Source organism: Haematobia irritans, chromosome 3 (assembly GCF_050003625.1).
Source record: "Haematobia irritans isolate KBUSLIRL chromosome 3, ASM5000362v1, whole genome shotgun sequence".
NCBI classification, from domain to species: Eukaryota; Metazoa; Arthropoda; class Insecta; order Diptera; family Muscidae; genus Haematobia; species Haematobia irritans.
In genome coordinates, this window is record NC_134399.1 from 72,340,309 (window position 1) to 72,364,846 (window position 24,538).

Sequence of the window (24,538 nt, forward strand, 5' to 3'; positions counted from 1 at the left end):
TAAAATATGGACCGATACTCACCGTTTTCGGCATACCTCTTTATGACCCGAAAATACCTCTAGATTTCCAATTTCAGGCAAATAGGATAAAAACTTCGGATTCTAGAAGCCCAAGAAATAAAATCGGGAAATCGGTCTATATGGAGGCTATACGAAAATATGGACCGAAACTCGCCATTTTCGGCACACCTCCTTATGGTACTAAAATACCTTTGGATTTTCAATTTCGCGCAAATTGGATGAAAACTACGGTTTCTATAAGCGAAAGACCCCAAATCGGGAGGTCGGTTTATATGGGGGCTATACCAAAACATGGACCGATACTCACCATTTTTGGCACACCTCTTCAAGGTCCCAAAATATCTCTAGATTTTCAATTTCGCTCAAATTGGATGAAAACTACGGTTTCTATAAGCGAAAGACCCCAAATCGGGAGGTCGGTTTATATGGGGGCTATACCAAACCATGGACCGACACTCACCATTTTTGGCACACCTCTTCAAGGTCCCAAAATACCTCTAGATTTTCAATTTCGCGCAAATTGGATGAAAACTACGGTTTCTATAAGCGAAAGACCCTGTAGTGTAAACGGTATTATATGTATGAATCAGCTGTTAAGTAGTTTGAGAATAATTGTATTTTTAATCAGCTGTTTAGTTATAAGTTTAGATCATATGTTATGTTTAAGGATTGTTGTTTATTTTTAAGGATAAATATGAAAAAAGAATTAGAAATTAGAAATACCGTTATTTATGTATAAAAGATGAACAATTTTTAATAAAGTCAATCATTCAGTTTTGAAAGCCTAAACCGGCATTTTCTATTTAAATAATTATTTTTGCTGTGGCACCTGGTTGTGCCTGCAAAGGAAAACAAAAACCCTTTTTCTGCCCGTGGCGTTATTAAGCGCCGGCAAACCCGATAGGCAGGCAATTTAAATGTAAAACACAACAAGAATTCCACACATCTTCATCCACAACACAAAAATATAAACGACGAACATTACATGGCGATCCTGCCCACATCGGACCAAAAGCTGCTGCCAAAAGAGGAAGCTACTCCAGCTGCGTTGAACGTAGGCCCAAGGAAGCTATCCATTGAAGATTATTTAAAGAGACAGCAGCGAGCTGTGGAAGAGCGACTGACCCGTATACCACAGACACAAAAACCCAAACACAGAAGAGGTGGAAGAATTGTACGATTGCGTCGGGAGCTGGCTGCATTGAGAGAACTGGTAAATGCAGATCCACCACCACCTTGGAATCGTGCATGCGAAATTTGGAAGAGAATTGATGAGCTTGAGACACAGATGCCAAAGAAAAAACCAACAACGAAACAATCAACACCATAAAGAAACACAACACTGATACACATTTTGTACATATATCATATTCATTTATTTATTGGAAAAATATATATAAATCACAATGAATTGAATTCATTATTGTTATTCTTAAAACTATGATATTGAAAGATTTTTATTATAAAATTAGAAGAAATATTTGCAAAAGCACACGCGAATGTAAAATGATCGTCATCAAAACACGAAAGTAAAAGTAAAACGTCAAATATGATGAATGGTAATCGATTATCGAATACTAAATAATCGATTATAATGTAAAAGAGGGTTTACACTGGATAGGGTTGTAAAATATTTGCTGTTCACACTTAAAGTTTGTCGTTCATATTGTAAAATTTTGCGTTCACACTTGTATTTTGCATTCACACTTGAATATAAATTTGCGTTCACACATAAAATCTTGCAGTCACATTTTAATGTTCACACTGGAATTATATATATTTGAATTTCTAAGATTTTAAAGGAAGTCAAATGGTAGAAAAAGAAAAGTGTACAATATAATAGAAATAGTATGATAAGAACATTGTATAGTAACAAAAATAGTATTATAGAGAAGAAAAATTGAATTAATGGAAAAGTTAAAAGAATATATAAAGGAATTAGAATTATTGAAATCCAATTTAAAGAAAAGTAAAAATAAATTGTTTGCTGCAAATTATAAAGAAACTAAATTAGAGAGATTAAAGACTTTGCAGGATACGGTGAATGATACTGTTTTTGATTGTAAAGAATTAGCTGAATTGAAAGTAGAGCTTTTTGATTTGAAGGAGAAAGTTGAGTTACTGATTGAACAAGTTAAAGTAAAAGATATCAAGGATATAAGGAATTTACCAACTATGGCTCAGTTTGATATATCAATGGTGGGTAAAAACCTACAAGTATTTAAGGGTTCATTCAACTATTTGGAGGATTTTATTGCGCAGTCAGAATTGCTGCATGACCTACTACGAGATGAAGATAAGGAAATATTCGTTAAGTACATCTACAATTTCAAACTTACGGCTCAGGTAAGGAGCACTTTAGGCCGATCTAATAGACCGACTACGTTCGCGGGTTTAAAAAAAGCATTGGAAGACGCCTACCCTAATCCTAGGTCGATACAACAAATTTTAACAGAGTTAGGAAATACGAAACAGGGCAATTCTAGCATGACATCATTTAGGGAGATAATTTCGGAACTTAGTGATGAGCTCAGCAGGTTTGAAATAGGAAATTTATCAAATCCGACTCAGGACACTAAGGATGCCATTTACAAGGCAAATGAAAATATGGCGTTAAATGTTTTTTATGAAGGGTGTAAATTCTGAATTTAAACCAATATTATTGGCCAACATGCCGTCTTCACTAGCTGAGGCTACTCAAAGGTGTTTGACAGCTGAGAAAAGCTTAGGCATGGAGACGAGACAAGTTTTTCCGGTTCATAGGTCTAGTGGAGGTAATACATATCACAGGAATAGATATGAAGGAAATAACAGGAGCAATACGAATTACGGTAACCCAAACAACAGATACCATAAAACACATAATACTTACAATTATAGACACAATGACACTAACGATTACCGCAGTGGTAACAGATATAACATGGGCATGCAAGAAAATCAAAGAGGAAACTCTCGCCATATTAATCGGCAAATTCATAATAATTATACCACATATTCTAATGGAAATGGCAATAACAGTAATAACAATAATGTTGGAAGTCGCAATTTTGGTGGCAGAGGCCGCACATATACGAACAGTAGTGGAAGAAACTATCGAGCTTTTCCTTGTACGTGTGAACAGGAAAACTCAAATGGCCGGATGACACAGGAAGTCATCCAAGGGGCCCAAAATTAAGGATATTTAATATTGAATTAAAAACAAATGCTTTTGTGACACTGAACTGCTCAGATAAAATGTTAACATTCATGATAGATACTGGTGCAGATATTTCTATATGTAAAGTTCAAGACTTTATGAGGATAAATACACGAGACACAGCAAGGTTAAGTGGAATAACCAGAGAGGCAATTCAATGTATTGGAACATCAAGTTTACGTTTGAAAATGGAGGAAGATATCATTGTGCACAATTTCTATGTTGTTGAAGGCGATTTTCCTGTTCCTACTGATGGAATAATAGGAAGACATATTTTATCAGAGTATTTATGCAGAATCGATTTTGAAACGTACACAATTGCATTCAACGTTAATGACAGAGATGTAGTGTTACCCATGAACTACAGACCAGTGACTCACCGCTGTATAACCATACCATCAAGATCAGAAATCATTTTGCCGCTAAACATTAAAGTTGAAGAAGAAAGTATTGTACTCAACAAAGAATTAGCAGAAGGAGTTTATCTAGCTAATTGCATTATACCAGCACACGGGGTTGTTCATGTTAAACTGCTGAACTCCACTGACAAAGATGTAACTATTGATAATATTGATTGTGAAGTGAATCCTTTAAGAGATTATCACGTCTGCCATACAACCACTGATCAATGCGAGAAAAACACCACTAGGTTGAACACTTTATTGGAATCCTTGGATATTGGTACAAGTGATCCAGAAGCTAAAGAGTCGATAATAGATATCTTTGCAGAATTTCAAGATATTTTCCATTTACCTGGAGAGAAGCATACCGTAAACAATTTTTATACTCAACGCATTGAGACTTCAGATTCCATTCCAGTTTACATAAAAAACTACAGACTCCCACAGACACAAATGGGAGAAATTAAGAAACAGGTTGCACAACTTTTGGAAGACGACATAATTGAAGATTCTGTCAGTCCTTACAATTCACCATTATTGGTTGTACCAAAGAAATCCACAGATGGGCAAAAGAAATGGCGTTTGGTTGTTGACTTTAGGAAACTCAACGACAGAATAGTAAATGATAAGTTTCCACTAACCCGGATTGAAGACGTTTTAGACAGACTTGGAAGAGCTAAGTATTTCTCAACACTTGATATGACAAGCTCGTTCCACCAAATAAATCTTCACAGCGAATCGCGTCCACTCACAGCTTTTTCAACTGGAAATGGACATTATCAATTCAAACGTTTACCATTTGGTTTGAAAATTTCATCAAATAGTTTTCAAAGAATGTTAACAGTTGCTTTAAGTGGTTTAGATGCATCCGCTTTTCTTTACGTGGATGACATCATCGTTTTTGGATGTAGTCTCCAACATCACAACAAAAATTTGCGAGATGTATTTCGAAGAATGAGAAAATTCAACCTCAAATTAAATGCAAACAAGTGCAGTTTTTTGAAGCCGGAGGTAGTCTATTTGGGACATCTCATAACGGATAAAGGAGTGAAGACTGATCCAGCCAAAGATGAAATAATAAGACAATATCCAGTACCAACTAATGCTGATGAAGTCAGACGATTTGTGGCCTTTTGTAATTATTATAGGCGCTTTATACCGAACTTTGCCGATAAAGCAAAATGCTGGAATATGCTTCTGAAAAAGAATCAGAAATTCGAATGGAGTTTACAGTGCCAAAATGCATTTGAAACTTTGAAGACTAGTTTACTTAAACCTCCAGTACTACAATACCCGGATTTTTCACAAACTTTTATATTGACGACAGACGCATCTAACTATGCTCTGGGAGCAGTTCTGTCTCAAGGGGTAATTGGCAGCGATTTGCCAATTTCGTACGCCAGCGCTACTCTATCAAAACATGATTTAAATAAACCGGTATTAGAAAAGGAACTCCTTGCCATTCATTGGGGAATCAATTTTTTTAGACCCTACCTTTATGGCAGAAAATTTATAGTTGTGACTGACCACAGACCACTTGTTTCATTATTCTCACATAAAAATCCATCTTCTGAGATGACACGTATTCGAATGGATCTATGTGACTATGATTTTGAAATAGTGTACAAAAAAGGGAAGATGAATACAAATGCTGACGCTTTGTCAAGAATAAACATAAATAGCGAAACTTTGAAAGCAATGATTCCCACTTCAATCGAGCGAGACGCTCAAGTCCTAGCCATTACTAGAAGCATGCAAAAAGAATTACATGCACAAAAACATAACGATGACACCCATAGTGATGAAGTACCAATTTCGAAGCCTGATCAACTTTTAATTTGGGAATGCACATCACCCACTGATATACGAAATATGAGAAAACTCGAGTTTATACCGGATATGCAGAGAAAGAAAACAGTATTTGAGATAAATAATAACAATGTATCTGTCATATACAGCGATAATCCATCGAACACTAAGGTGACTTTGGAGAAACTTATATTGAAGATGCAACAGCAACGAATAAAAGAATTTGCAATGAGCAAAAATGATGAATTGTTCAAATCCATGGCCACGGAAGAATTCAAAACAATCATGAATAAATTAATACAAAAGAATAAAGTAAATTTGAAAATTATATTATATGAAGAACCGAAAAGAATAAATTGCACACATACACAATTGAAAATAATAGCAGAATACCACGACTCACCACACGGAGGACATTTAGGAGTCCGCAAAACATTACTGAAATTAAAACAGCGATACATATGGAAGAATATGTCAAAAATGGTCAAGAGATATGTCTTAAGTTGCCCACAATGTAAATTGAACAAACAGACTATACACACGAAATAAACAATTACGATGACAAATACACCTGGAACAAGTTTTGAAACTATATCAATAGATACGGTAGGTCCATTAAGGGTTTCTAATAATAACAGATATATTTTAACTATACAATGTGAATTAACAAAGTATGTTGTAGCGTACCCAATGGAGACAAAAGACGCGAAAACCGTTGCGAAAACTCTTGTAGAACAATTTATTTTAATTTATGGGAATTTTAAAGTTCTAAAGGCAGATAAGGGTACAGAGTTTACGAATCAGCTAATGGCGGAAGTATGTCGTTTATTGGATATAAAGCAAATATTTAGTGTCCCATACCACCACGAGACATTGGGTTCAATAGAGCGAAATCATAGAGTTCTTAACGAATTTTTATTAAATTTCACCAAAGATGATGAATGGGACTCTTGGATACCATATTTTACGTTTGCCTATAATACAACACCTCATGTTGATACTAATTATTCACCATATGAGCTAGTTTTTGGTAGGTTACCTTATTTACCGAACGATGAAATAAGAACAGCTAAAAAATGTTACAATATGGATGATTACGCCAATGAGTTGAAGCAAAGACTTAAGTATTCTCTTGCTAAGTCAAAAAAGAAAAAAGGCGATTTTGTACTTTTACGCCAGATGAATAGAAAAAAGAATCAATCACCGTATCTAGGCTCATATGAAATTGTAAATAGAGAGGGCGTAAATAGTTTTATAAATGTCGATGGAAAAATAAAGAAATTCCATAATAATATGTTAAAACCATGGAATTATTTAACAATGAATTCAACCTAATTATATATTATGTATTCTTTGAAGAAATTTTCCATTATGATGCAACAAATGAATTTTTTCATAACAAAGAATTGAACTATAACTGAATTTAATATTTGTAAAAATAATTTTTTCATATGAATATTCAAAAATTATTTTTTTATAGGGTGAGGGTGTAGTGTAAACGGTATTATATGTATGAATCAGCTGTTAAGTAGTTTGAGAATAATTGTATTTTTAATCAGCTGTTTAGTTATAAGTTTAGATCATATGTTATGTTTAAGGATTGTTGTTTATTTTTAAGGATAAATATGAAAAAAGAATTAGAAATTAGAAATACCGTTATTTAAGTATAAAAGATGAAAAATTTTTAATAAAGTCAATCATTCAGTTTTGAAAGCCTAAACCGGCATTTTCTATTTAAATAATTATTTTTGCTGTGGCACCTGGTTGTGCCTGCAAAGGAAAACAAAAACCCTTTTTCTGCCCGTGGCGTTATTAAGCGCCGGCAAACCCGATAGGCAGGCAATTTAAATGTAAAACACAACAAGAATTCCACACATCTTCATCCACAACACAAAAATATAAACGACGAACATTACAACCCCAAATCGAAAGACCCCAATACGGTTTCTATAAGCGAAAGACCCCAAAACATGGACCGACACTCACCATTTTTGGCACACCTCTTCAAGGTCCCAAAATATCTCTAGATTTTCAATTTCGCGCAAATTGGATGAAAACTACGGTTTCTATAAGCGAAAGACCCCAAATCGGGAGGTCGGTTTATATGGGGGCTATACCAAACCATGGACCGACACTCACCATTTTTGGCACACCTCTTCAAGGTCCCAAAATACCTCTAGATTTTCAATTTCGCGCAAATTGGATGAAAACTACGGTTTCTATAAGCGAAAGACCCCAAATCGAAAGACCCCAATACGGTTTCTATAAGCGAAAGACCCCAAAACATGGACCGACACTCACCATTTTTGGCACACCTCTTCAAGGTCCCAAAATATCTCTAGATTTTCAATTTCGCGCAAATTGGATGAAAACTACGGTTTCTATAAGCGAAAGACCCCAAATCGGGAGGTCGGTTTATATGGGGGCTATACCAAAACATGGCCCGATATAGCCCATCTTCGAACTTGACCTGCGCGCAGACAAAAGACGATTCTGTGCCAAATTTCAGGACGATAGCTCCATTATTGAATGCTGTAGCGTGATTACAACAGACAGCCAGACAGGCAGACAGACAGACGGACAGACGGACATGCTTATATCGTCTTAGAATTTCTCCCTGATCAAGAATATATATACTTTATATAGTCGGAAATCGATATTTCGATGCGTTACAAACGGAATGACAAACTTATTATACCCCGTCACCATTCTATGGTGGTGGGTATAAAAATGGACGATGTTCTCAATATATACGAAATTTCCTTTAACTTAATAGAATTCAAGGTAGTTCTGCCCGACTAAATCCTTTGGTGTTTTTATACCCTGCGCCACACTGTGGAACAGAGATAGATACGAGATAGACACATGGTGTCTTTGGCAATAATGCTCAGGGTGGGTCCCTGAGTCGATATAACCATGTCCGTCCCTCCGTCCGTCCGTCTGTCTGTGAACACATTTTTGTGATCAAAGTCTAGGTCGCAATTTAAGTCCAATCGCCTTCAAATTTGGAACATGTTCCTAATTTGGGTCAGAATAGAACTTTATTGATTTTGGAAGAAATCGCTTCAGATTTAGATATAGCTCCCTTATATATCTTTCGCCCGATATGCACTAATATGGACCAGCAGCCATAGTTTTATACCGATTTGCTTGTACAAACATAGCACTTAGTCGTATAGTCAATTATGCAAAATTTGATTGAAATCGGTTCAGATTTCGATATAGCTCCCATATATATCTGGGGCCATATAAGTCCATATATACCTGATATGGACTTATATGGCCCCAGAAGCCAGATTTTTGGCCGAATTTGGTTGAAATTTTGCACTAGGAGTACAATTAGTAGTATAGTCAAGTGTGCAAAATTTGATTGAAATCGGTTCAGGTTTAGATATAGCTCCCATACATATATCTTTCGCCCGATATGGACTAATAGGGTCCTTAAAGCCAGAGTGTTGGTCAAATTTGGTTGAAATTTTGTACAGGGAGTAGATTTAGCATTGTAGCTATGCGAGCCAAATTTAGTTGAAATCGATTCAGATTTAGATATAGCTCCCATATATATCTTTCGCCCGATATGCACTTATATGGACCCAGAAGCCAGCGTTTTATCCCGATTAGCTTGAAATTTTGCACAAGGAGTACAATTGGTAGTATAGTCATGTGTGCCAAATTTGATTGAAATCGGTTCAGATTTAGGTATAGCTTCCATATATATTTTTCGCCCGATATGGACTTATATGGCCCCAGAAGCCAGAGTTTTGGATCAATTTGGTTGAAATTTTGCACTAGGAGTACAATTAGTAATATAGTCATGTGTGCCAAATTTGATTGAATTTTTTCAGATTCAGATATAGTTCCCATATATATGTTTTTCTGATTTCGACAAAAATGGTCAAAATACCAAAATTTTCCTTGTTAAATCGCCACTGCTTAGTCGAAAAAATGTAAAAATGACTCTAATTTTCCTAAACTTCTAATACATATATATCGAGCGATAAATCATAAATAAACTTTTGCGAAGTTTCCTTAAAATTGCTTCAGATTGAAATGTTTCCCATATTTTTTTTATACCCACCACCATAGAATGGTGACGGGGGTATAATAAGTTTGTCATTCCGTTTGTAACGCATCGAAATATTTTGGTATAGCCCCCATATAAACCGATCTCCCGATTTTACTTCTTGGGCTTATAGAAACCGCAGTTTTTATTCAATTTACCTGAAAATGGAAATCTAGAGGTATTGTAGGACCACAAATACGTGTGCCAAAAATTGTGAGTATCGGTCCATATTTTGGTATAGCCCCCATAAAGACCCATCTCCCGATTTTACTTCTTTGGCTTATAGAAATCGCAGTTTTTATTCAATTTACCGGAAATTGGAAATCTAGAGGTATTGTAGGACCACAAATACGTGTGCCAAAAATTGTGAGTATCGCTCCATGTTTTGGTATGTTCCCCATATAAAACGACCTCCCGATTTGGGGTCTTGGGCTTCTAGAAATCTTATTATACCCACCACCATAGAATGGTGACGGGGGTATAATAAGTTTGTCATTCCGTTTGTAACGCATCGAAATATCGATTTCCGACTATATAAAGTATATATATTCTTGATCAGGGAGAAATTCTAAGACGATATAACGATGTCCGTCTGTCCGTCTGTCTGTCTGTCTGTCTGTCTGTCTGTCTGTCTGTCTGTCTGTTGTAATCACGCTACAGTCTTCAATAATGAAGCAATCGTGCTGAAATTTTGCACAAACTCGTCTTTTGTCTGCAGGCAGGTCAAGTTCGAAGATGGGCTGTATCGGTCCAGGTTTTGATATAGTCCCCATATAAACCGACCTCCCGATTTGGGGTCTTGGGCTTATAGAAACCGTAGTTTTTATCCAATTTGCCTGAAATTTGAAATCTGGAGGTATTTTGTGACCGTAAAGAGGTGTGCCAAAAATGGTGAGTATCGGTCCACGTTTTGGCATAGCCCCCATATAGACCGATCTCCCGATTTTACTTCTTGGGCTTATAGAAACCGCAGTTTTTATTCAATTTACCTGAAATTGGAAATCTAGAGGTATTGTCGGACCACAAATACGTGTGCCGAAAATTGTGAGTATTGGTCCATATTTTGGTATAGCCCCCATATAGACCCATCTCCCGATTTTACTTCTTTGGCTTATAGAAATCGCAGTTTTTATTCAATTTACCGGAAATTGGAAATCTAGAGGTATTGTAGGACCACAAATATGTGTGCCAAAAATTGTGAGTATCGGTCCATATTTTGGTATAGCCCCCATATAGACCGATCTCCCGATTTTACTTCTTGGGCTTATAGAAACCGCAGTTTTTATTCAATTTACCTGAAAATGGAAATCTAGAGGTATTGTAGGACCACAAATACGTGTGCCAAAAATTGTGAGTATCGGTCCATATTTTGGTATAGCCCCCATAAAGACCCATCTCCCGATTTTACTTCTTTGGCTTATAGAAATCGCAGTTTTTATTCAATTTACCGGAAATTGGAAATCTAGAGGTATTGTAGGACCACAAATACGTGTGCCAAAAATTGTGAGTATCGGTCCATGTTTTGGTATGTTCCCCATATAAAACGACCTCCCGATTTGGGGTCTTGGGCTTATAGAAACCTTATTATACCCACCACCATAGAATGGTGACGGGGGTATAATAAGTTTGTCATTCCGTTTGTAACGCATCGAAATATCGATTTCCGACTATATAAAGTATATATATTCTTGATCAGGGAGAAATTCTAAGACGATATAACGATGTCCGTCTGTCCGTCTGTCTGTCTGTCTGTCTGTCTGTTGTAATCACGCTACAGTCTTCAATAATGAAGCAATCGTGCTGAAATTTTGCACAAACTCGTCTTTTGTCTGCAGGCAGGTCAAGTTCGAAGATGGGCTGTATCGGTCCAGGTTTTGATATAGTCCCCATATAAACCGACCTCCCGATTTGGGGTCTTGGGCTTATAGAAACCGTAGTTTTTATCCAATTTGCCTGAAATTTGAAATCTGGAGGTATTTTGTGACCGTAAAGAGGTGTGCCAAAAATGGTGAGTATCGGTCCACGTTTTGGCATAGCCCCCATATAGACCGATCTCCCGATTTTACTTCTTGGGCTTATAGAAACCGCAGTTTTTATTCAATTTACCTGAAATTGGAAATCTAGAGGTATTGTCGGACCACAAATACGTGTGCCGAAAATTGTGAGTATTGGTCCATATTTTGGTATAGCCCCCATATAGACCCATCTCCCGATTTTACTTCTTTGGCTTATAGAAATCGCAGTTTTTATTCAATTTACCGGAAATTGGAAATCTAGAGGTATTGTAGGACCACAAATATGTGTGCCAAAAATTGTGAGTATCGGTCCATATTTTGGTATAGCCCCCATATAGACCGATCTCCCGATTTTACTTCTTGGGCTTATAGAAACCGCAGTTTTTATTCAATTTACCTGAAAATGGAAATCTAGAGGTATTGTAGGACCACAAATACGTGTGCCAAAAATTGTGAGTATCGGTCCATATTTTGGTATAGCCCCCATAAAGACCCATCTCCCGATTTTACTTCTTTGGCTTATAGAAATCGCAGTTTTTATTCAATTTACCGGAAATTGGAAATCTAGAGGTATTGTAGGACCACAAATACGTGTGCCAAAAATTGTGAGTATCGGTCCATGTTTTGGTATGTTCCCCATATAAAACGACCTCCCGATTTGGGGTCTTGGGCTTATAGAAACCTTATTTTTTATCCAATTTGTGTGAAATTGGAAATCTAGAGGTATTTTAGGACCATAAAGAAGTGTGCCTAAAATGGTGAGGATCGGTCCATATTTTGGTATAGCCCCCATATAGACCGATTTTCCGATTTTACTTCTTGGGCTTCTAGAATCCGAAGTTTTTATCCTATTTGCCTGAAATTGTAAATATTCTGGTATTTTAGGCTCACAAAAACGTGTATCGGATTAGGTTTTTATAGGTCCATTTGGTAATGCCTCCATATAGACCGACTTCACTTCTTGAGGGTGTAGAAGGCGCACTGATGATGAAAATTGCTTGAAACTCAATGTAAAATTTACAGATTTTACTTCTACAGATTTAAGATTTCAAATCAAGACGTTATTTTATAATTTTCTTGCACACTTAAAGAGATGTTAATGATTCCTCTAAAACTCAAACAAAAATGGTTCTTATAAATCCAGAATCTGATATAGTCCTCATGGATGAAATCTTTAAATTTATCTTCGGGAAGTGTCCTCAAGTCCTCAAGCCCTCCTGAAATTTCAAAGGAAACCCTAATATTTGGTTCATGGTGGTGGGTATTTAAGATTCGGCCCGGCCGAACTTACTGCTGTATATACTTGTTTTTTATCCAATTTGTGTGAAATTGGAAATCTAGAGGTATTTTAGGACCATAAAGAAGTGTGCCTAAAATTGTGAGGATCGGTCCATATTTTGGTATAGCCCCCATATAGACCGATTTTCCGATTTTACTTCTTGGGCTTCTAGAATCCGAAGTTTTTATCCTATTTGCCTGAAATTGTAAATATTCTGGTATTTTAGGCTCACAAAAACGTGTATCGGATTAGGTTTTTATAGGTCCATTTGGTAATGCCTCCATATAGACCGACTTCACTTCTTGAGGGTGTAGAAGGCGCACTGATGATGAAAATTGCTTGAAACTCAATGTAAAATTTACAGATTTTACTTCTACAGATTTAAGATTTCAAATCAAGACGTTATTTTATAATTTTCTTGCACACTTAAAGAGATGTTAATGATTCCTCTAAAACTCAAACAAAAATGGTTCTTATAAATCCAGAATCTGATATAGTCCTCATGGATGAAATCTTTAAATTTATCTTCGGGAAGTGTCCTCAAGTCCTCAAGCCCTCCTGAAATTTCAAAGGAAACCCTAATATTTGGTTCATGGTGGTGGGTATTTAAGATTCGGCCCGGCCGAACTTACTGCTGTATATACTTGTTTTTTATCCAATTTGTGCGAAATTGGAAATCTAGAGGTATTTTAGGACCATAAAGAAGTGTGCCGAAAATGGTGAGGATCGGTCCATATTTTGGTATAGCCCCCATATAGACCGATTTCCCGATTTTACTTCTTGGGCTTCTAGAATCCGAAGTTTTTATCTGATTTGCCTGAAATTGTAAATATTCTGGTATTTTAGGCTCACAAAAACGTGTATCGGATTAGGTTTTTATAGGTCCATTTGGTAATGCCTCCATATAGACCGACTTCACTTCTTGAGGGTGTAGAAGGCGCACTGATGATGAAAATTGCTTGAAACTCAATGTAAAATTTCCAGATTTTACTTCTACAGATTTAAGATTTCAAATCAAGACGTTATTTTATAATTTTCTTGCACACTGACAAGAGATGTTAATGATTCCTCTAAAACTCAAACAAAAATGGTTCTTATAAATCCAGAATCTGATATAGTCCTCATGGATGAAATCTTTAAATTTATCTTCGGGAAGTGTCCTCAAGTCCTCAAGCCCTCCTGAAATTTCAAAGGAAACCCTAATATTTGGTTCATGGTGGTGGGTATTTAAGATTCGGCCCGGCCGAACTTACTGCTGTATATACTTGTTTTTACTAAAATTGTGTTCCACCCTAGGGCATTAGCCAACTTAAATTTTGAGTCTATAGATTTTGTAAAAGTCTATCAAATTCTGTCCAAATCGAGTGATATTTAAATGTATGTATTTGGGACAAACCTTTATATATGGCACCCAACACATTTGACGGATGTGATATGGTATCGAAAATTTAAATCTACAAAGTGGTGCAGGGTATAATATAGTCGGCCCCGCCCGACTTTAGTTTTTCCTTACTTGTTTTTTTTTTTTTTTTGAAATATTACCGAAAACTTTTTTGAAATAGAAAAGGGATCAATTTTTATACCCACCTCCTAAGAATGGTAAAGGTATGTGGTATAATAATTTTCTCATTCCGTTTGCAGCAGGGAGAAATTCTAGGACGATATAACCATATTCTTCTCTCCGTTTGTCTGCCTGTTGTAATCAGGCTGTTGCTTTGAATAATGGCTCTATCGTCCAGAAAGTTTGCACAGATTCGTTGTTTGTTTGCACGCAGGTCAAGCTCGAAGATGGGCTATATCGGTTCAGGTTTTAATATAGCCCCATATAAACCGACCCCCCCGATTTGGGGTCTTGGGCTTCTAGAAACTGTATTTTCTACCCGATTTGTCTGAATTTGGAAATCTAGAAGTAATTTAGAAAAACACATACGTGTGCCGATAATGGTTTGCGTATAGCCCCCGTATAGACCGATCTCCCGATTTTACTTCTCGGGCTTCTAGAAACCGTATTTTCAATCCTGTTAGTCTGAAATGTTAAATCTAGAGGTATTTTATCACCACAAATAGGTGTATCGAAAATGTGGTGTATCATAGTTTTTACCCAATTTGCCTGAAATGTGAAATCTAGAGGTTTTTAGGACCATAATTAGGTGTTGCGAATATATTGTGTATCGGTAAAGCTTTTGATATAGATTCTGTAGTTTTTTCAGAACCACAATTAGGTGGTAGCCACCGTGGTCGTTAGCTTGCCCGCCTTGCATATCAGTCCAAGTTTTGACCAAACACCAAAAAGTTTTTCAGCGGTGGATTATCCCACCTCAATAATGCTGGTGACATTTCTGCGTGTTCAAAGCTTCTCTAAGTGGTTTCACTGCAATGTGGAACGCCGTTCCGACTCGGCTATAAAAAGGAGGTCCCTTGTCATTGAGCTTAACATGGAATCGGGCAGCACTCAGTGATAAGAGAGAAGTTCACAAATGTGGTATCACAATGGACTGAGTAGTCTAAGCAAGCCTGAAATATCGGGCTGCCTCTATACCTAACCTAACCTAGGCGTGCTTAATTTGGTTTGTATCGGTGCATGTTTTTGGCTATTACCCATATAGACTGAACTCCCATATTTAACTCCTTCGGCTTATATAAACCGTAGTTTTTATCCGATTTGCCTGAAATTGTAACGGATTTAGATTTTACCGGTCCATTTGTTAAGGTCTCCATATAGACCAATTTTACTTCTTGAGGGTATAGAAGGCGCACTGATCATGAAAATTGCTTGAAACTGAAAGTATAAATTCCAAATTTTACTTTTCGTAACCGTTTGAATAATGGTTGTAAAAATCTACCAATTTTAAATTTCAAATCGAGGCGTTATTTCATTATTTTCTTGCATAATACTTACACGAGATGTTTATAATTCTTCTAAAACTCAAACAAAAAATGGTTCTTATAATCTTTAAATTTTTCTTCGAGAAGCGTACTGGTTGAAGTGATCTGCTAAGGATAATATCTGTCATCAAAGCCCCCTGAAATTCTATATATTATCAAATTATTATATTTGATTCATTGTGGTGGGAATTTAAGATTCGGCCCGGCCGAACTTACTGCTGTACATATTTGTTTCCGACTGAAAGTAACCTACATCATTAAAGACACCATTTTGCATGACTGAAATTTTATGCTTATAAGGGCAATGCGTTCGAGCAAATAAACGACCAAACATGTTTTGTTGTTTACTTAACGATGTGTTTATTGTCATCAGCAACGAATACAATACAGCTGATTTTAAACGACTACGATTGTAGTTTAATATTAATACCCAATAGCTTGGTTGTTATTTCCCGCTTGTTCGGGTAAGTAGTGAATACCTATTTATATGAGAACTTAGTGAATACTTATTTATATCAGAACATATGATCTGAAGACGTAATGATTACGAATTTATAAACAAAATTAAAAAAAGATTTCCGCTACCGTGACTCGAACCTGTGTCGTCTGCACCATACGCGTTAACAGCACATTGCACCACCGGCGGAGTTGCCATAACAACGTCTAACGATTATTTTAAGAATTTTCATAGCCATAGAAAAACGAATGCCGTTCATGAAATCGTGAACGCCCGTGGAAGAAATCGTGGACATTCCGATTTGGTTTTTTGTCAACGTTTCCGTTTCATTTTGTCACCGTCCGTTCATGATTGTGGAATGCAATTTTTAACGCCAAGATGGAAAAGTATACCGATTTAGTATACCGATCGTTTTAGAATTGAATTCTATTTAGATATGTCCGTCTGTCTGTTCATGTATTTTTGTGTGCAAAGTACAGGTCGCAGTTTAAGTCCGATCGTCCTCAAATTTGGCATAGGGTCGTTTTGTCGGGACAAAGACAATCGCTATTGATTTTGGAAAAAAAATCGGTTCAGATTTAAATATAGCTGCCATATATATTTATCGCCGATCTGGTCATAATTGGCGTGTTTATCAATCGATCTTCTTCAAATTCCGTAGATCCGAATATTTTATGAGTCTCAAAAAACTTGCAAAATATCAGCCAAATCGATTCAGATTTAGATACAGCTCACATATATTTCTTTCGCCCGATTTAGACTCATATGACCATAGAGGCTAAAGTTTAACACCGATTTACGTGAAATTTTGCACAGAGAATAGAATTCACATTATACCAATGCTTGCTAAATTTAATTGAAATCGATTCAGATTTAGATATAGCTCCCATATATATCTTTCTCCCGATTTAGACTCATATGACCGTAGAGGCCAAAGATTAACACCGATTCACGTTGCATAGAGAGTAGAATTGATATTCTACCAATGCTTACTTTATTTAATTGAAATCGGTTCAGATTTAGATATAGCTCCCATATAGATCTTTCGTCCGATTTAGACTCATATGACCGTAGAGGCCAAAGTTTTACTCCGATTTATGTGAGGCTATGCACAGGGAGTAGAAATAATATTATAGCTATCCATGCTAAATTTGGTTAAAATAGGTTCAGATTTCGATATAGCTCCAATACATATCTTTCGCCCGATATGTGTTTTATTGGCCCTAGAGGCCAGAATTTATTTTTATTTCCTTCAAATTTTGCACAAAGAGTACAATGGATGGTCGTATGCTAAATTTCCTTCAAATCAATTCAGAGTTACATATAGTTCCCATATATATCTCTCGCCCGATTTAGATTTGGATATAGTTATCATATATATACGCCTTTAAAAAAAAAAACGATTTATCAGTCTAACTGTGTCGATTCTTATATTCTTCTTTAAGCAAAAATGGCACAACGTCAGCGTAGATTCCACAGAAGATTTAGATAAGGTTTCGGCTGTGTAAATGTCGCTCGATGTGGCCAAATATTGTCACAAACCCCACAATTGAAAACCTATCTTAGTGAAATTTAGTCAATATTCTTGTGAAATCACTACTGCTAAGGAGCAAAAATAAAAATTCCTCAAATTGTCATATACCTCTAATACACGTGTATCGCCGGATAAATCATAAATGGACTTTTGTACAATAAAATGGCGTTAGCTTTATATTTCCCATATTTATACCCTGCGCCACACTGTGGAACTGGGTATTATAAGTTAGTGCATATGTTTGCAACACCCAGAAGGAGACGAGGTAGACACATGGTGTCTTTGGCAAAAATGCTCAGGGTGGGCTCCTGAGTCGATATAGCCATGTCCGTCTGTCCGTGAACACATTTTTGTAATCAAGGACTTATATGGCCCCAGAAGCCAGAGTTTTACCCTAACTTGCTTAAAATTTTGCACAAGAAGAACAATTAGTACTACAGTCAAGTGTGCCAAATTTTATTGAAATCGGTTCAGATTTAGATATAGCTCCCATATATATCTTTCGCCCATATGGACTAATACGGTCCCAGAAGCCAGAGTTTTACCCCAATTTGGTTAAAATTTTGCACTAGGAGTACAATTAGTAGTGTAGTCAAGTGTGCCAAATTTTATTGAAATCGGTTCAGATTTAGATATAGCTCCCATATATATCGTTCGCCCGATTTACACTCATATGACCACAGTGGCCAATCTTTTACGCCGATTTAATTGAAATTTGGCGCAGGGAGTAGAATTAGCATTGTAGCTATTCGTGCCAAATTTGGTTGAAATCGGTTCAGATTTATATATAGCTCCCATATATAGCTTTAAGCCGATTTACACAAATATGACCACAGAGGCCAATTTTTAACTCCGATTTAGTTGAAATTTTGCACAGGGAGTAGAATTAGCATTGTTACTATGCGTGCCAAATTTGGTTGAAATCGATTCAGATTTAGATGTAGCTCCCATATATATGTTTTTCCGATTTCGACAAAAATGGTCAAAATACGAACATTTTCCTTGTAAAATCGCAACTGCTTAGTCGAAAAGTTGTAAAAAAGACCCTAATTTTCCCAAACTGGTAATACATATATATCGAGCGATAAATCATAAATAAACTTTTGCGAAGTTTCCTTAAAATTGCTTCAGATTTAAATGTTTCCCATATTTATACCCTGCGCCACAGTGTATATACATATAGTATATACTAACATTGTGTTCGACCCTAGTGCATTAGCCGACTTAAATTTTAAGTCTATAGATTTTGTAGAAGTCTATCAAATTCTGTCCAGATCGAGTGATATTTAAATGTATGTATTTGGGACAAACCTTTATATATAGCACCCAACACATTTGACGGATGTGATATGGTATCGAAAATTTAGATCTACAAAGTGGTGCAGGGTATAATATAGTCGGCCCCGCCCGACTTTAGACTTTCCTTACTTGTTTTGTTTCAAATAGGTTAAAAACTGAGTAAGAATTCATAAAATGGTACAAATCATTTAAATTTTGTCGAAAAAAATGCTAAATCCAATCTGAAAAAATTGTGAATTTTTGAAAATATTTGAGGTCAAACGTTTCTGACAAGCGTTAGAATCCATTAAAAATTATAAAAAAAAAATATAAAAATTATTTATTAGACAAAATACACAGAATTTTCTAATTTACACCCAAAACATTAAATTCGGATCACACCTAAAGAAGTGATGCAAATTCAGTACAACGGCTGTTGAAATGGAGAACTTCCGTCCTATGAGAAGCCCATGTTAAATTCATCGCTTCTGCGTCAATTTTGCACAACTTCCGGATCCAAACAGAACATTTCCATTACTTTTTGGCGACGCTTTTTTTGCTGGGTTGCTATCATACTTAACGAACACTTAGTACAACTTGCCATTATGAAGAACTTTAGACTTTCCTTACTTGTTTTTATTTAATTGTGTTTCGTTCCAGGGCGTTAGCCCTAATTTAAATTCTAGAGATTTTGTAGAAGTTTATAAATATTTCTCCAAATCTGTTCTGATGTAAATATTTGTATATGGGAATGTAAACCTTTATATACACCCTCAAACATATATATTTTCAGGATTGGTCCAAACAAAATATTGTTTTTATTGCTCAAACATATTATGTTTCACCTTATGCATACACTGGCAGAAAAAAAATGAAATTTTCTTTGTGTATATATATTTTTAAGGCGCCAATTTGTTACTTCCATTCTTTTACTTGCAGCATACTCTCTAGGTCTATCTTTCTAAACACATATATGTTTATAGGCTATTCCTAAGTTAACATATGTTTGCATCCAAACATATTATATTTACAAGCACTTTATGTCTCAAACATAATATGTTCTAACATATTAACATATATGTCCCAAACATGTTATGCTAGTTTATGAACATTATATTCTTGCACTTAAAAATTATGTGTTAACAAATTTGAGTTCCAAACATATAATTTTTACATCCAAACATATGAAAACCAGTCTTTTTCGTCCGTGTAGCTCTCAACAAATTTGAAGGAATTACTATGGTATCAAAAATGTTGGTCTACATAGTGGTGAAGGGTATAATATAGTCGGACTTTAGATTTTACTAACTTGTTTAAAATTAAATGATCACTTGATTTATTTTTATCAATATCTCTCATTTCTTTTTTTATACCCTCCACCATAGGAACACATCGAATTATTGCTCTAAGACCCCATAAAGTATATCTATTCTGGGTCGTGGTGAAATTCTTAGTCGATCTAAGCATGTCCGTCCGTCTGTTGAAATCACGCTAACTTCCGAACGAAACAAGCTATCGACTTGAAACTTGAATGTAGGTCGGTATTGCAAATGGGCCATATCGGTCCACTTTTACGTATAGCCCCCATATAAGCTGATCGCCAGATTTGACTTGCGGAGCCTCTAAGAGAAGCATCTTTCATTCGATCTGGCCGAAATTTGGTACAAAGTGTTGGTATATGGTCTCTAACAACCATGCAAAAATTGGTCCACATCGGTCCATAATTATATATAGCCCCCATATAAACCGATCGCCAGATTTGGCTTGCGGAGCCTCAAAGAGAAACAAATTTCATCCGATCCGGCTGAAATTTGGTACATGGTGTTGGAATATGGTCTCTAACAACCATGCAAAAATTGGTCTCCATCGGTCCATAATTATATATAGCCCCCATATAAGCCGATCCCCAGATTTGACATCCGGAGCCCCTTGGAAGAGCAAAATTCATCCGATGCAGTTGAAATTTGGTACGTGATGTTAGTACATGGTATCGAACAACCATGCAGGAATTGGGTTATATCAGTCAATAATTATATATAGCCCCCATATAAACCGATCCCGAGATTTGGTTTTGGAGCCTCTTGGAGGAGCAGTTTAAATTTGGTACATTGTGCTAGTACATGGCCGTTAACAACCCTGCCTAACTAGGTCCATATTGGTCTATAGTTATATATAGCCCTCAGATAAATCGATCCCCAATCACACAAAAAATGGTCCATATCAAGTTGTATATACCATGTATGGACTAACTCACAATTTAGAAAACGATGTTAAGAAGTTTGAAGATACCACATCCCAAGTAATTCGATTGTGGATGACAGTCTTTCATAGAAGTTTCTACGCAATCCATGCTGGAGGGTACATAAGATTCGGTCTGGCCGAACTTACGGCCGTATATACTTGTTTTTTTTTTTTTTTTTTTTTGAGATAGACAATGTTTTTCCTATCGATTTCATACTCAAATGGTAATGCCCAATATAGTCTATCGGTCATTTAATAGATTACTTTATGGTGCTGAATTGGGTGAAATTAATTGGTGCATTATATGCATTTGGAAAGGGGTCTTTAGTACTTTTGAATTCATTATTGTATACCTAAATAACCGCCTGCACATGTAGAGTGCTTATATAAGCAGGGAAAAAACGTTTTGCCGCACAAGACAATTGTCTTGTTATTCCTTCTTACGAAGCGATTCATTGTTAAAATTGAATACAAAATCCCACTACTGACTTAAAACTTTCCACTGAGATAGTTTATCAATCAGGGCTCAGTAGGCTAAGGTCACGTGAAAAGGCTTTTGCTTGTTCCTTGTGACAAAATTTGGTTCATCTCCCCTCCCCAGAGGGGGCATAGGAAACACCAACAGCATTAAAACGTAATGACTATTCCACATAGCCCCAAAACAATTATAGTATCTTTCATAAATTGGCACATAGAGAACAGTGTGATACCAATTTTGGTGTACCTGCTGTTACAAATCCTAAAGATCCAATAAAAGGAACATTTATTCCTTATTACATTCGTATAGGCTTTGCAAACGAAAATATTATTTTGTTAATTTCATATTTTTATTATCATCCAATTTTTTATGGTGTTCCTCTCCCTTATCTCCACAGGTCTTTCCGATACCAAACTTCATGAAATTCTCTTGGACAATAAAGAAATTAAACTCAGTTGGATGGTTGATTGGTACAAACAAGAAGTGCTATTCCATCTGCAAAATGCCTTCAATGAACAGCACAGATGGTTCTATTTGGGCTTCTCCAAGCGAGGCGAAAAAGGTGATGCGGACATTTGCTTTTTTGAAAACCAAAATGGATTTTTCAATGTTGTGACGGACACCTATACCAGTACGGATGGAAAGTTTGTACACAAGGACTATCAACAGGATTGTGTGCTTTTCAAAATGGATGAATCGACATTAGCGTTTAAGAGGAAATTTGATACTTGTGATCCTTCGGATTTTCGCTTCCACGTAAGTTTAGATATTGAAATGAGAGGAGCGCAAAACCATCACATTGTTTTTTTTGCTCCTTACAATGTTTTAAAATTGCAGCAGCAGATGTGACTAATTAATTTCGTAAAAATTTTGTTTTCTTTTAATTTTCCATTATTTTTACAAACAGGAAGGTACCATGTATATTATGTGGGCGAGAGGCGAAAATGAGTTGGAATTAACAGATTATCAATTTCCTTTCCCCAATGTATCATCCCAAGAATCTGGAATTAAAATGATGCAATTATTGAGAGCTGATAAAATTCTTATTCCAGAAACGTAAGTACACTGAATGAAAGTGGATTGGTATTCACCAAACAACTAAGCCATTAGATGGTAGACACCTGGTTATTAACAATGTTCCTGTAATAAAATATAGGTGGGAGGTGTATATAGGTTGTATAGCAAAGCAAGTATTAAAGAGTTACCATCTGGATTTAGGAAATCTCTATCAAAGCCATTAAGACTTTGGTACCGCTGTCTTCGGCTAAGAAATCAAAACTCATTGGAGGTGTGATACAAAAAACTGCAAAAACTGAGATAGAAGATTGCTGAGTATAAAGCCTCAAACGAATAGTTTTCTGATCATCGTTAATCTAACAGCAGATTTGAATCATTTTAAGTAACAGCTCTGTTTGATGGAGCAGGAAACACTTGAGTGGTATGCATTAGCGTAGCTAGACAATTTTCCTAGGGGGGGCTATAGCCCCCCCTAGCTAAAAATTTATATTTCATTTATTTATATTTCAATTAATGTTTTATTTCATAAAAATGAATAAAAAAATTAGACATCAAAATAACTCGAAAATTAATTTATAATAAAGCAAGTAAAAGTAGTTACACACATTTCCCAGCAAAAAAAATTTTGAAGTTCTTCCAAAGGCACAACTTTAAAAGCACTTCCAGAAGATGTACTCCCAATGATGTTCTTTATTTTAACTACTCAGGAAGTTCTTTAAATTCAATTTTTTATAACTTGGTTTTTTCATACTTTGAACCGGGAAATTTTAATTTTTTTGTTTCAAATACCTTAAAAACGAAGTAAGAATTCATAAAATGGTACAAATAATTTAAATTTTGTCGAAAAAGTTTTTAAATCCAATCTGAAAAACTTGTGAATTTTTGAAAATATTTGAGGTCAAACGTTTCCGACAAGCATTAGAATCCATTAAAAATTATAAAAATTATTTATTTGACAAAATATAACCGAATTTTTTAATTTACATTCAAAACATTGAATTCGGATCACACCTAAAGAAGTGATGCAAATTCAGCGCAACGGCTGTTGAAATGGAGGACTTCCGTCCTATGGCAAGCCCATGTTAAATTCATCGCTTCTTCGCCAATTTTGCACCACTTCCGGATCCAAAAAGATCATTTTCACTACTTTTTTGGCGACGCTTTTTTGGCTGGGTTTGTTTATTTTTTATAAAAATGGAAAATCGTAAATAGGTTTTCAAATTCTGGGGGGGGGGCTAAAATTTTTCTGGGGGGGTCTAAGCCCCCTCCCCAGAGGCCTTCCTACGCTTATGGTGGTATGAACACAATGGGAGAGGATTGCCAACGCCTTCAATATCTCATTTAATCAATATGTCTTAGAGTAAGATCAATAGGCAATATGGGGTTGTATATACTTATTGACCGATTTGGACCAATTTTGCATGGTTGTTAGAAGACATTTACTGACATCATGCACTTAATTTAAAGAAATTGGCCCTTCCAGGAATCATCAGAAGTCAAATTTGACTATCAGTTCATATGGAGTCTATTCCTAAAAGTTGTCCGATGTAACCCATTTGCAATACTATTCGACATACACAAATATCAACTATTTGTGCAATGTTTCAAGGCGATAGTTTGTTCGCCCGAAAGTTTGTGTGATTTCACCACAAGGACGGACGGACGGACGTCGCAAGATCGACTCAGAATATCTCCACGAGCAAGGCTATGTATACTTTATGGGGTTTGACGGCTTGTGGGGTGTGTAAAAACGTATAAGAGTGTCCTGGCAAAAACTTGGTAACCACTTGAGGTGAAACACTGCTTACCAACACTGTGTCATACCCTCATCAACACTGTATGACTGAAAATAATGACTTA

The 24,538-nt window shown here is 36.0% G+C and overlaps 1 protein-coding gene across 1 annotated transcript in view; it reads left to right on the top strand.

The window, feature by feature from the left end:
• The window catches only part of Tbh (Tyramine beta hydroxylase), a 123,474-nt gene that overhangs the window by 60,056 nt on the left and 38,880 nt on the right, over positions 1 to 24,538 (top strand). The window contains exons 3-4 of the mRNA XM_075301282.1: positions 22,059 to 22,417; positions 22,569 to 22,717. Of these exons, the coding sequence (XP_075157397.1) occupies positions 22,059 to 22,417; positions 22,569 to 22,717 (508 nt within the window). The remainder of the gene's footprint in view (positions 1 to 22,058; positions 22,418 to 22,568; positions 22,718 to 24,538) is intronic.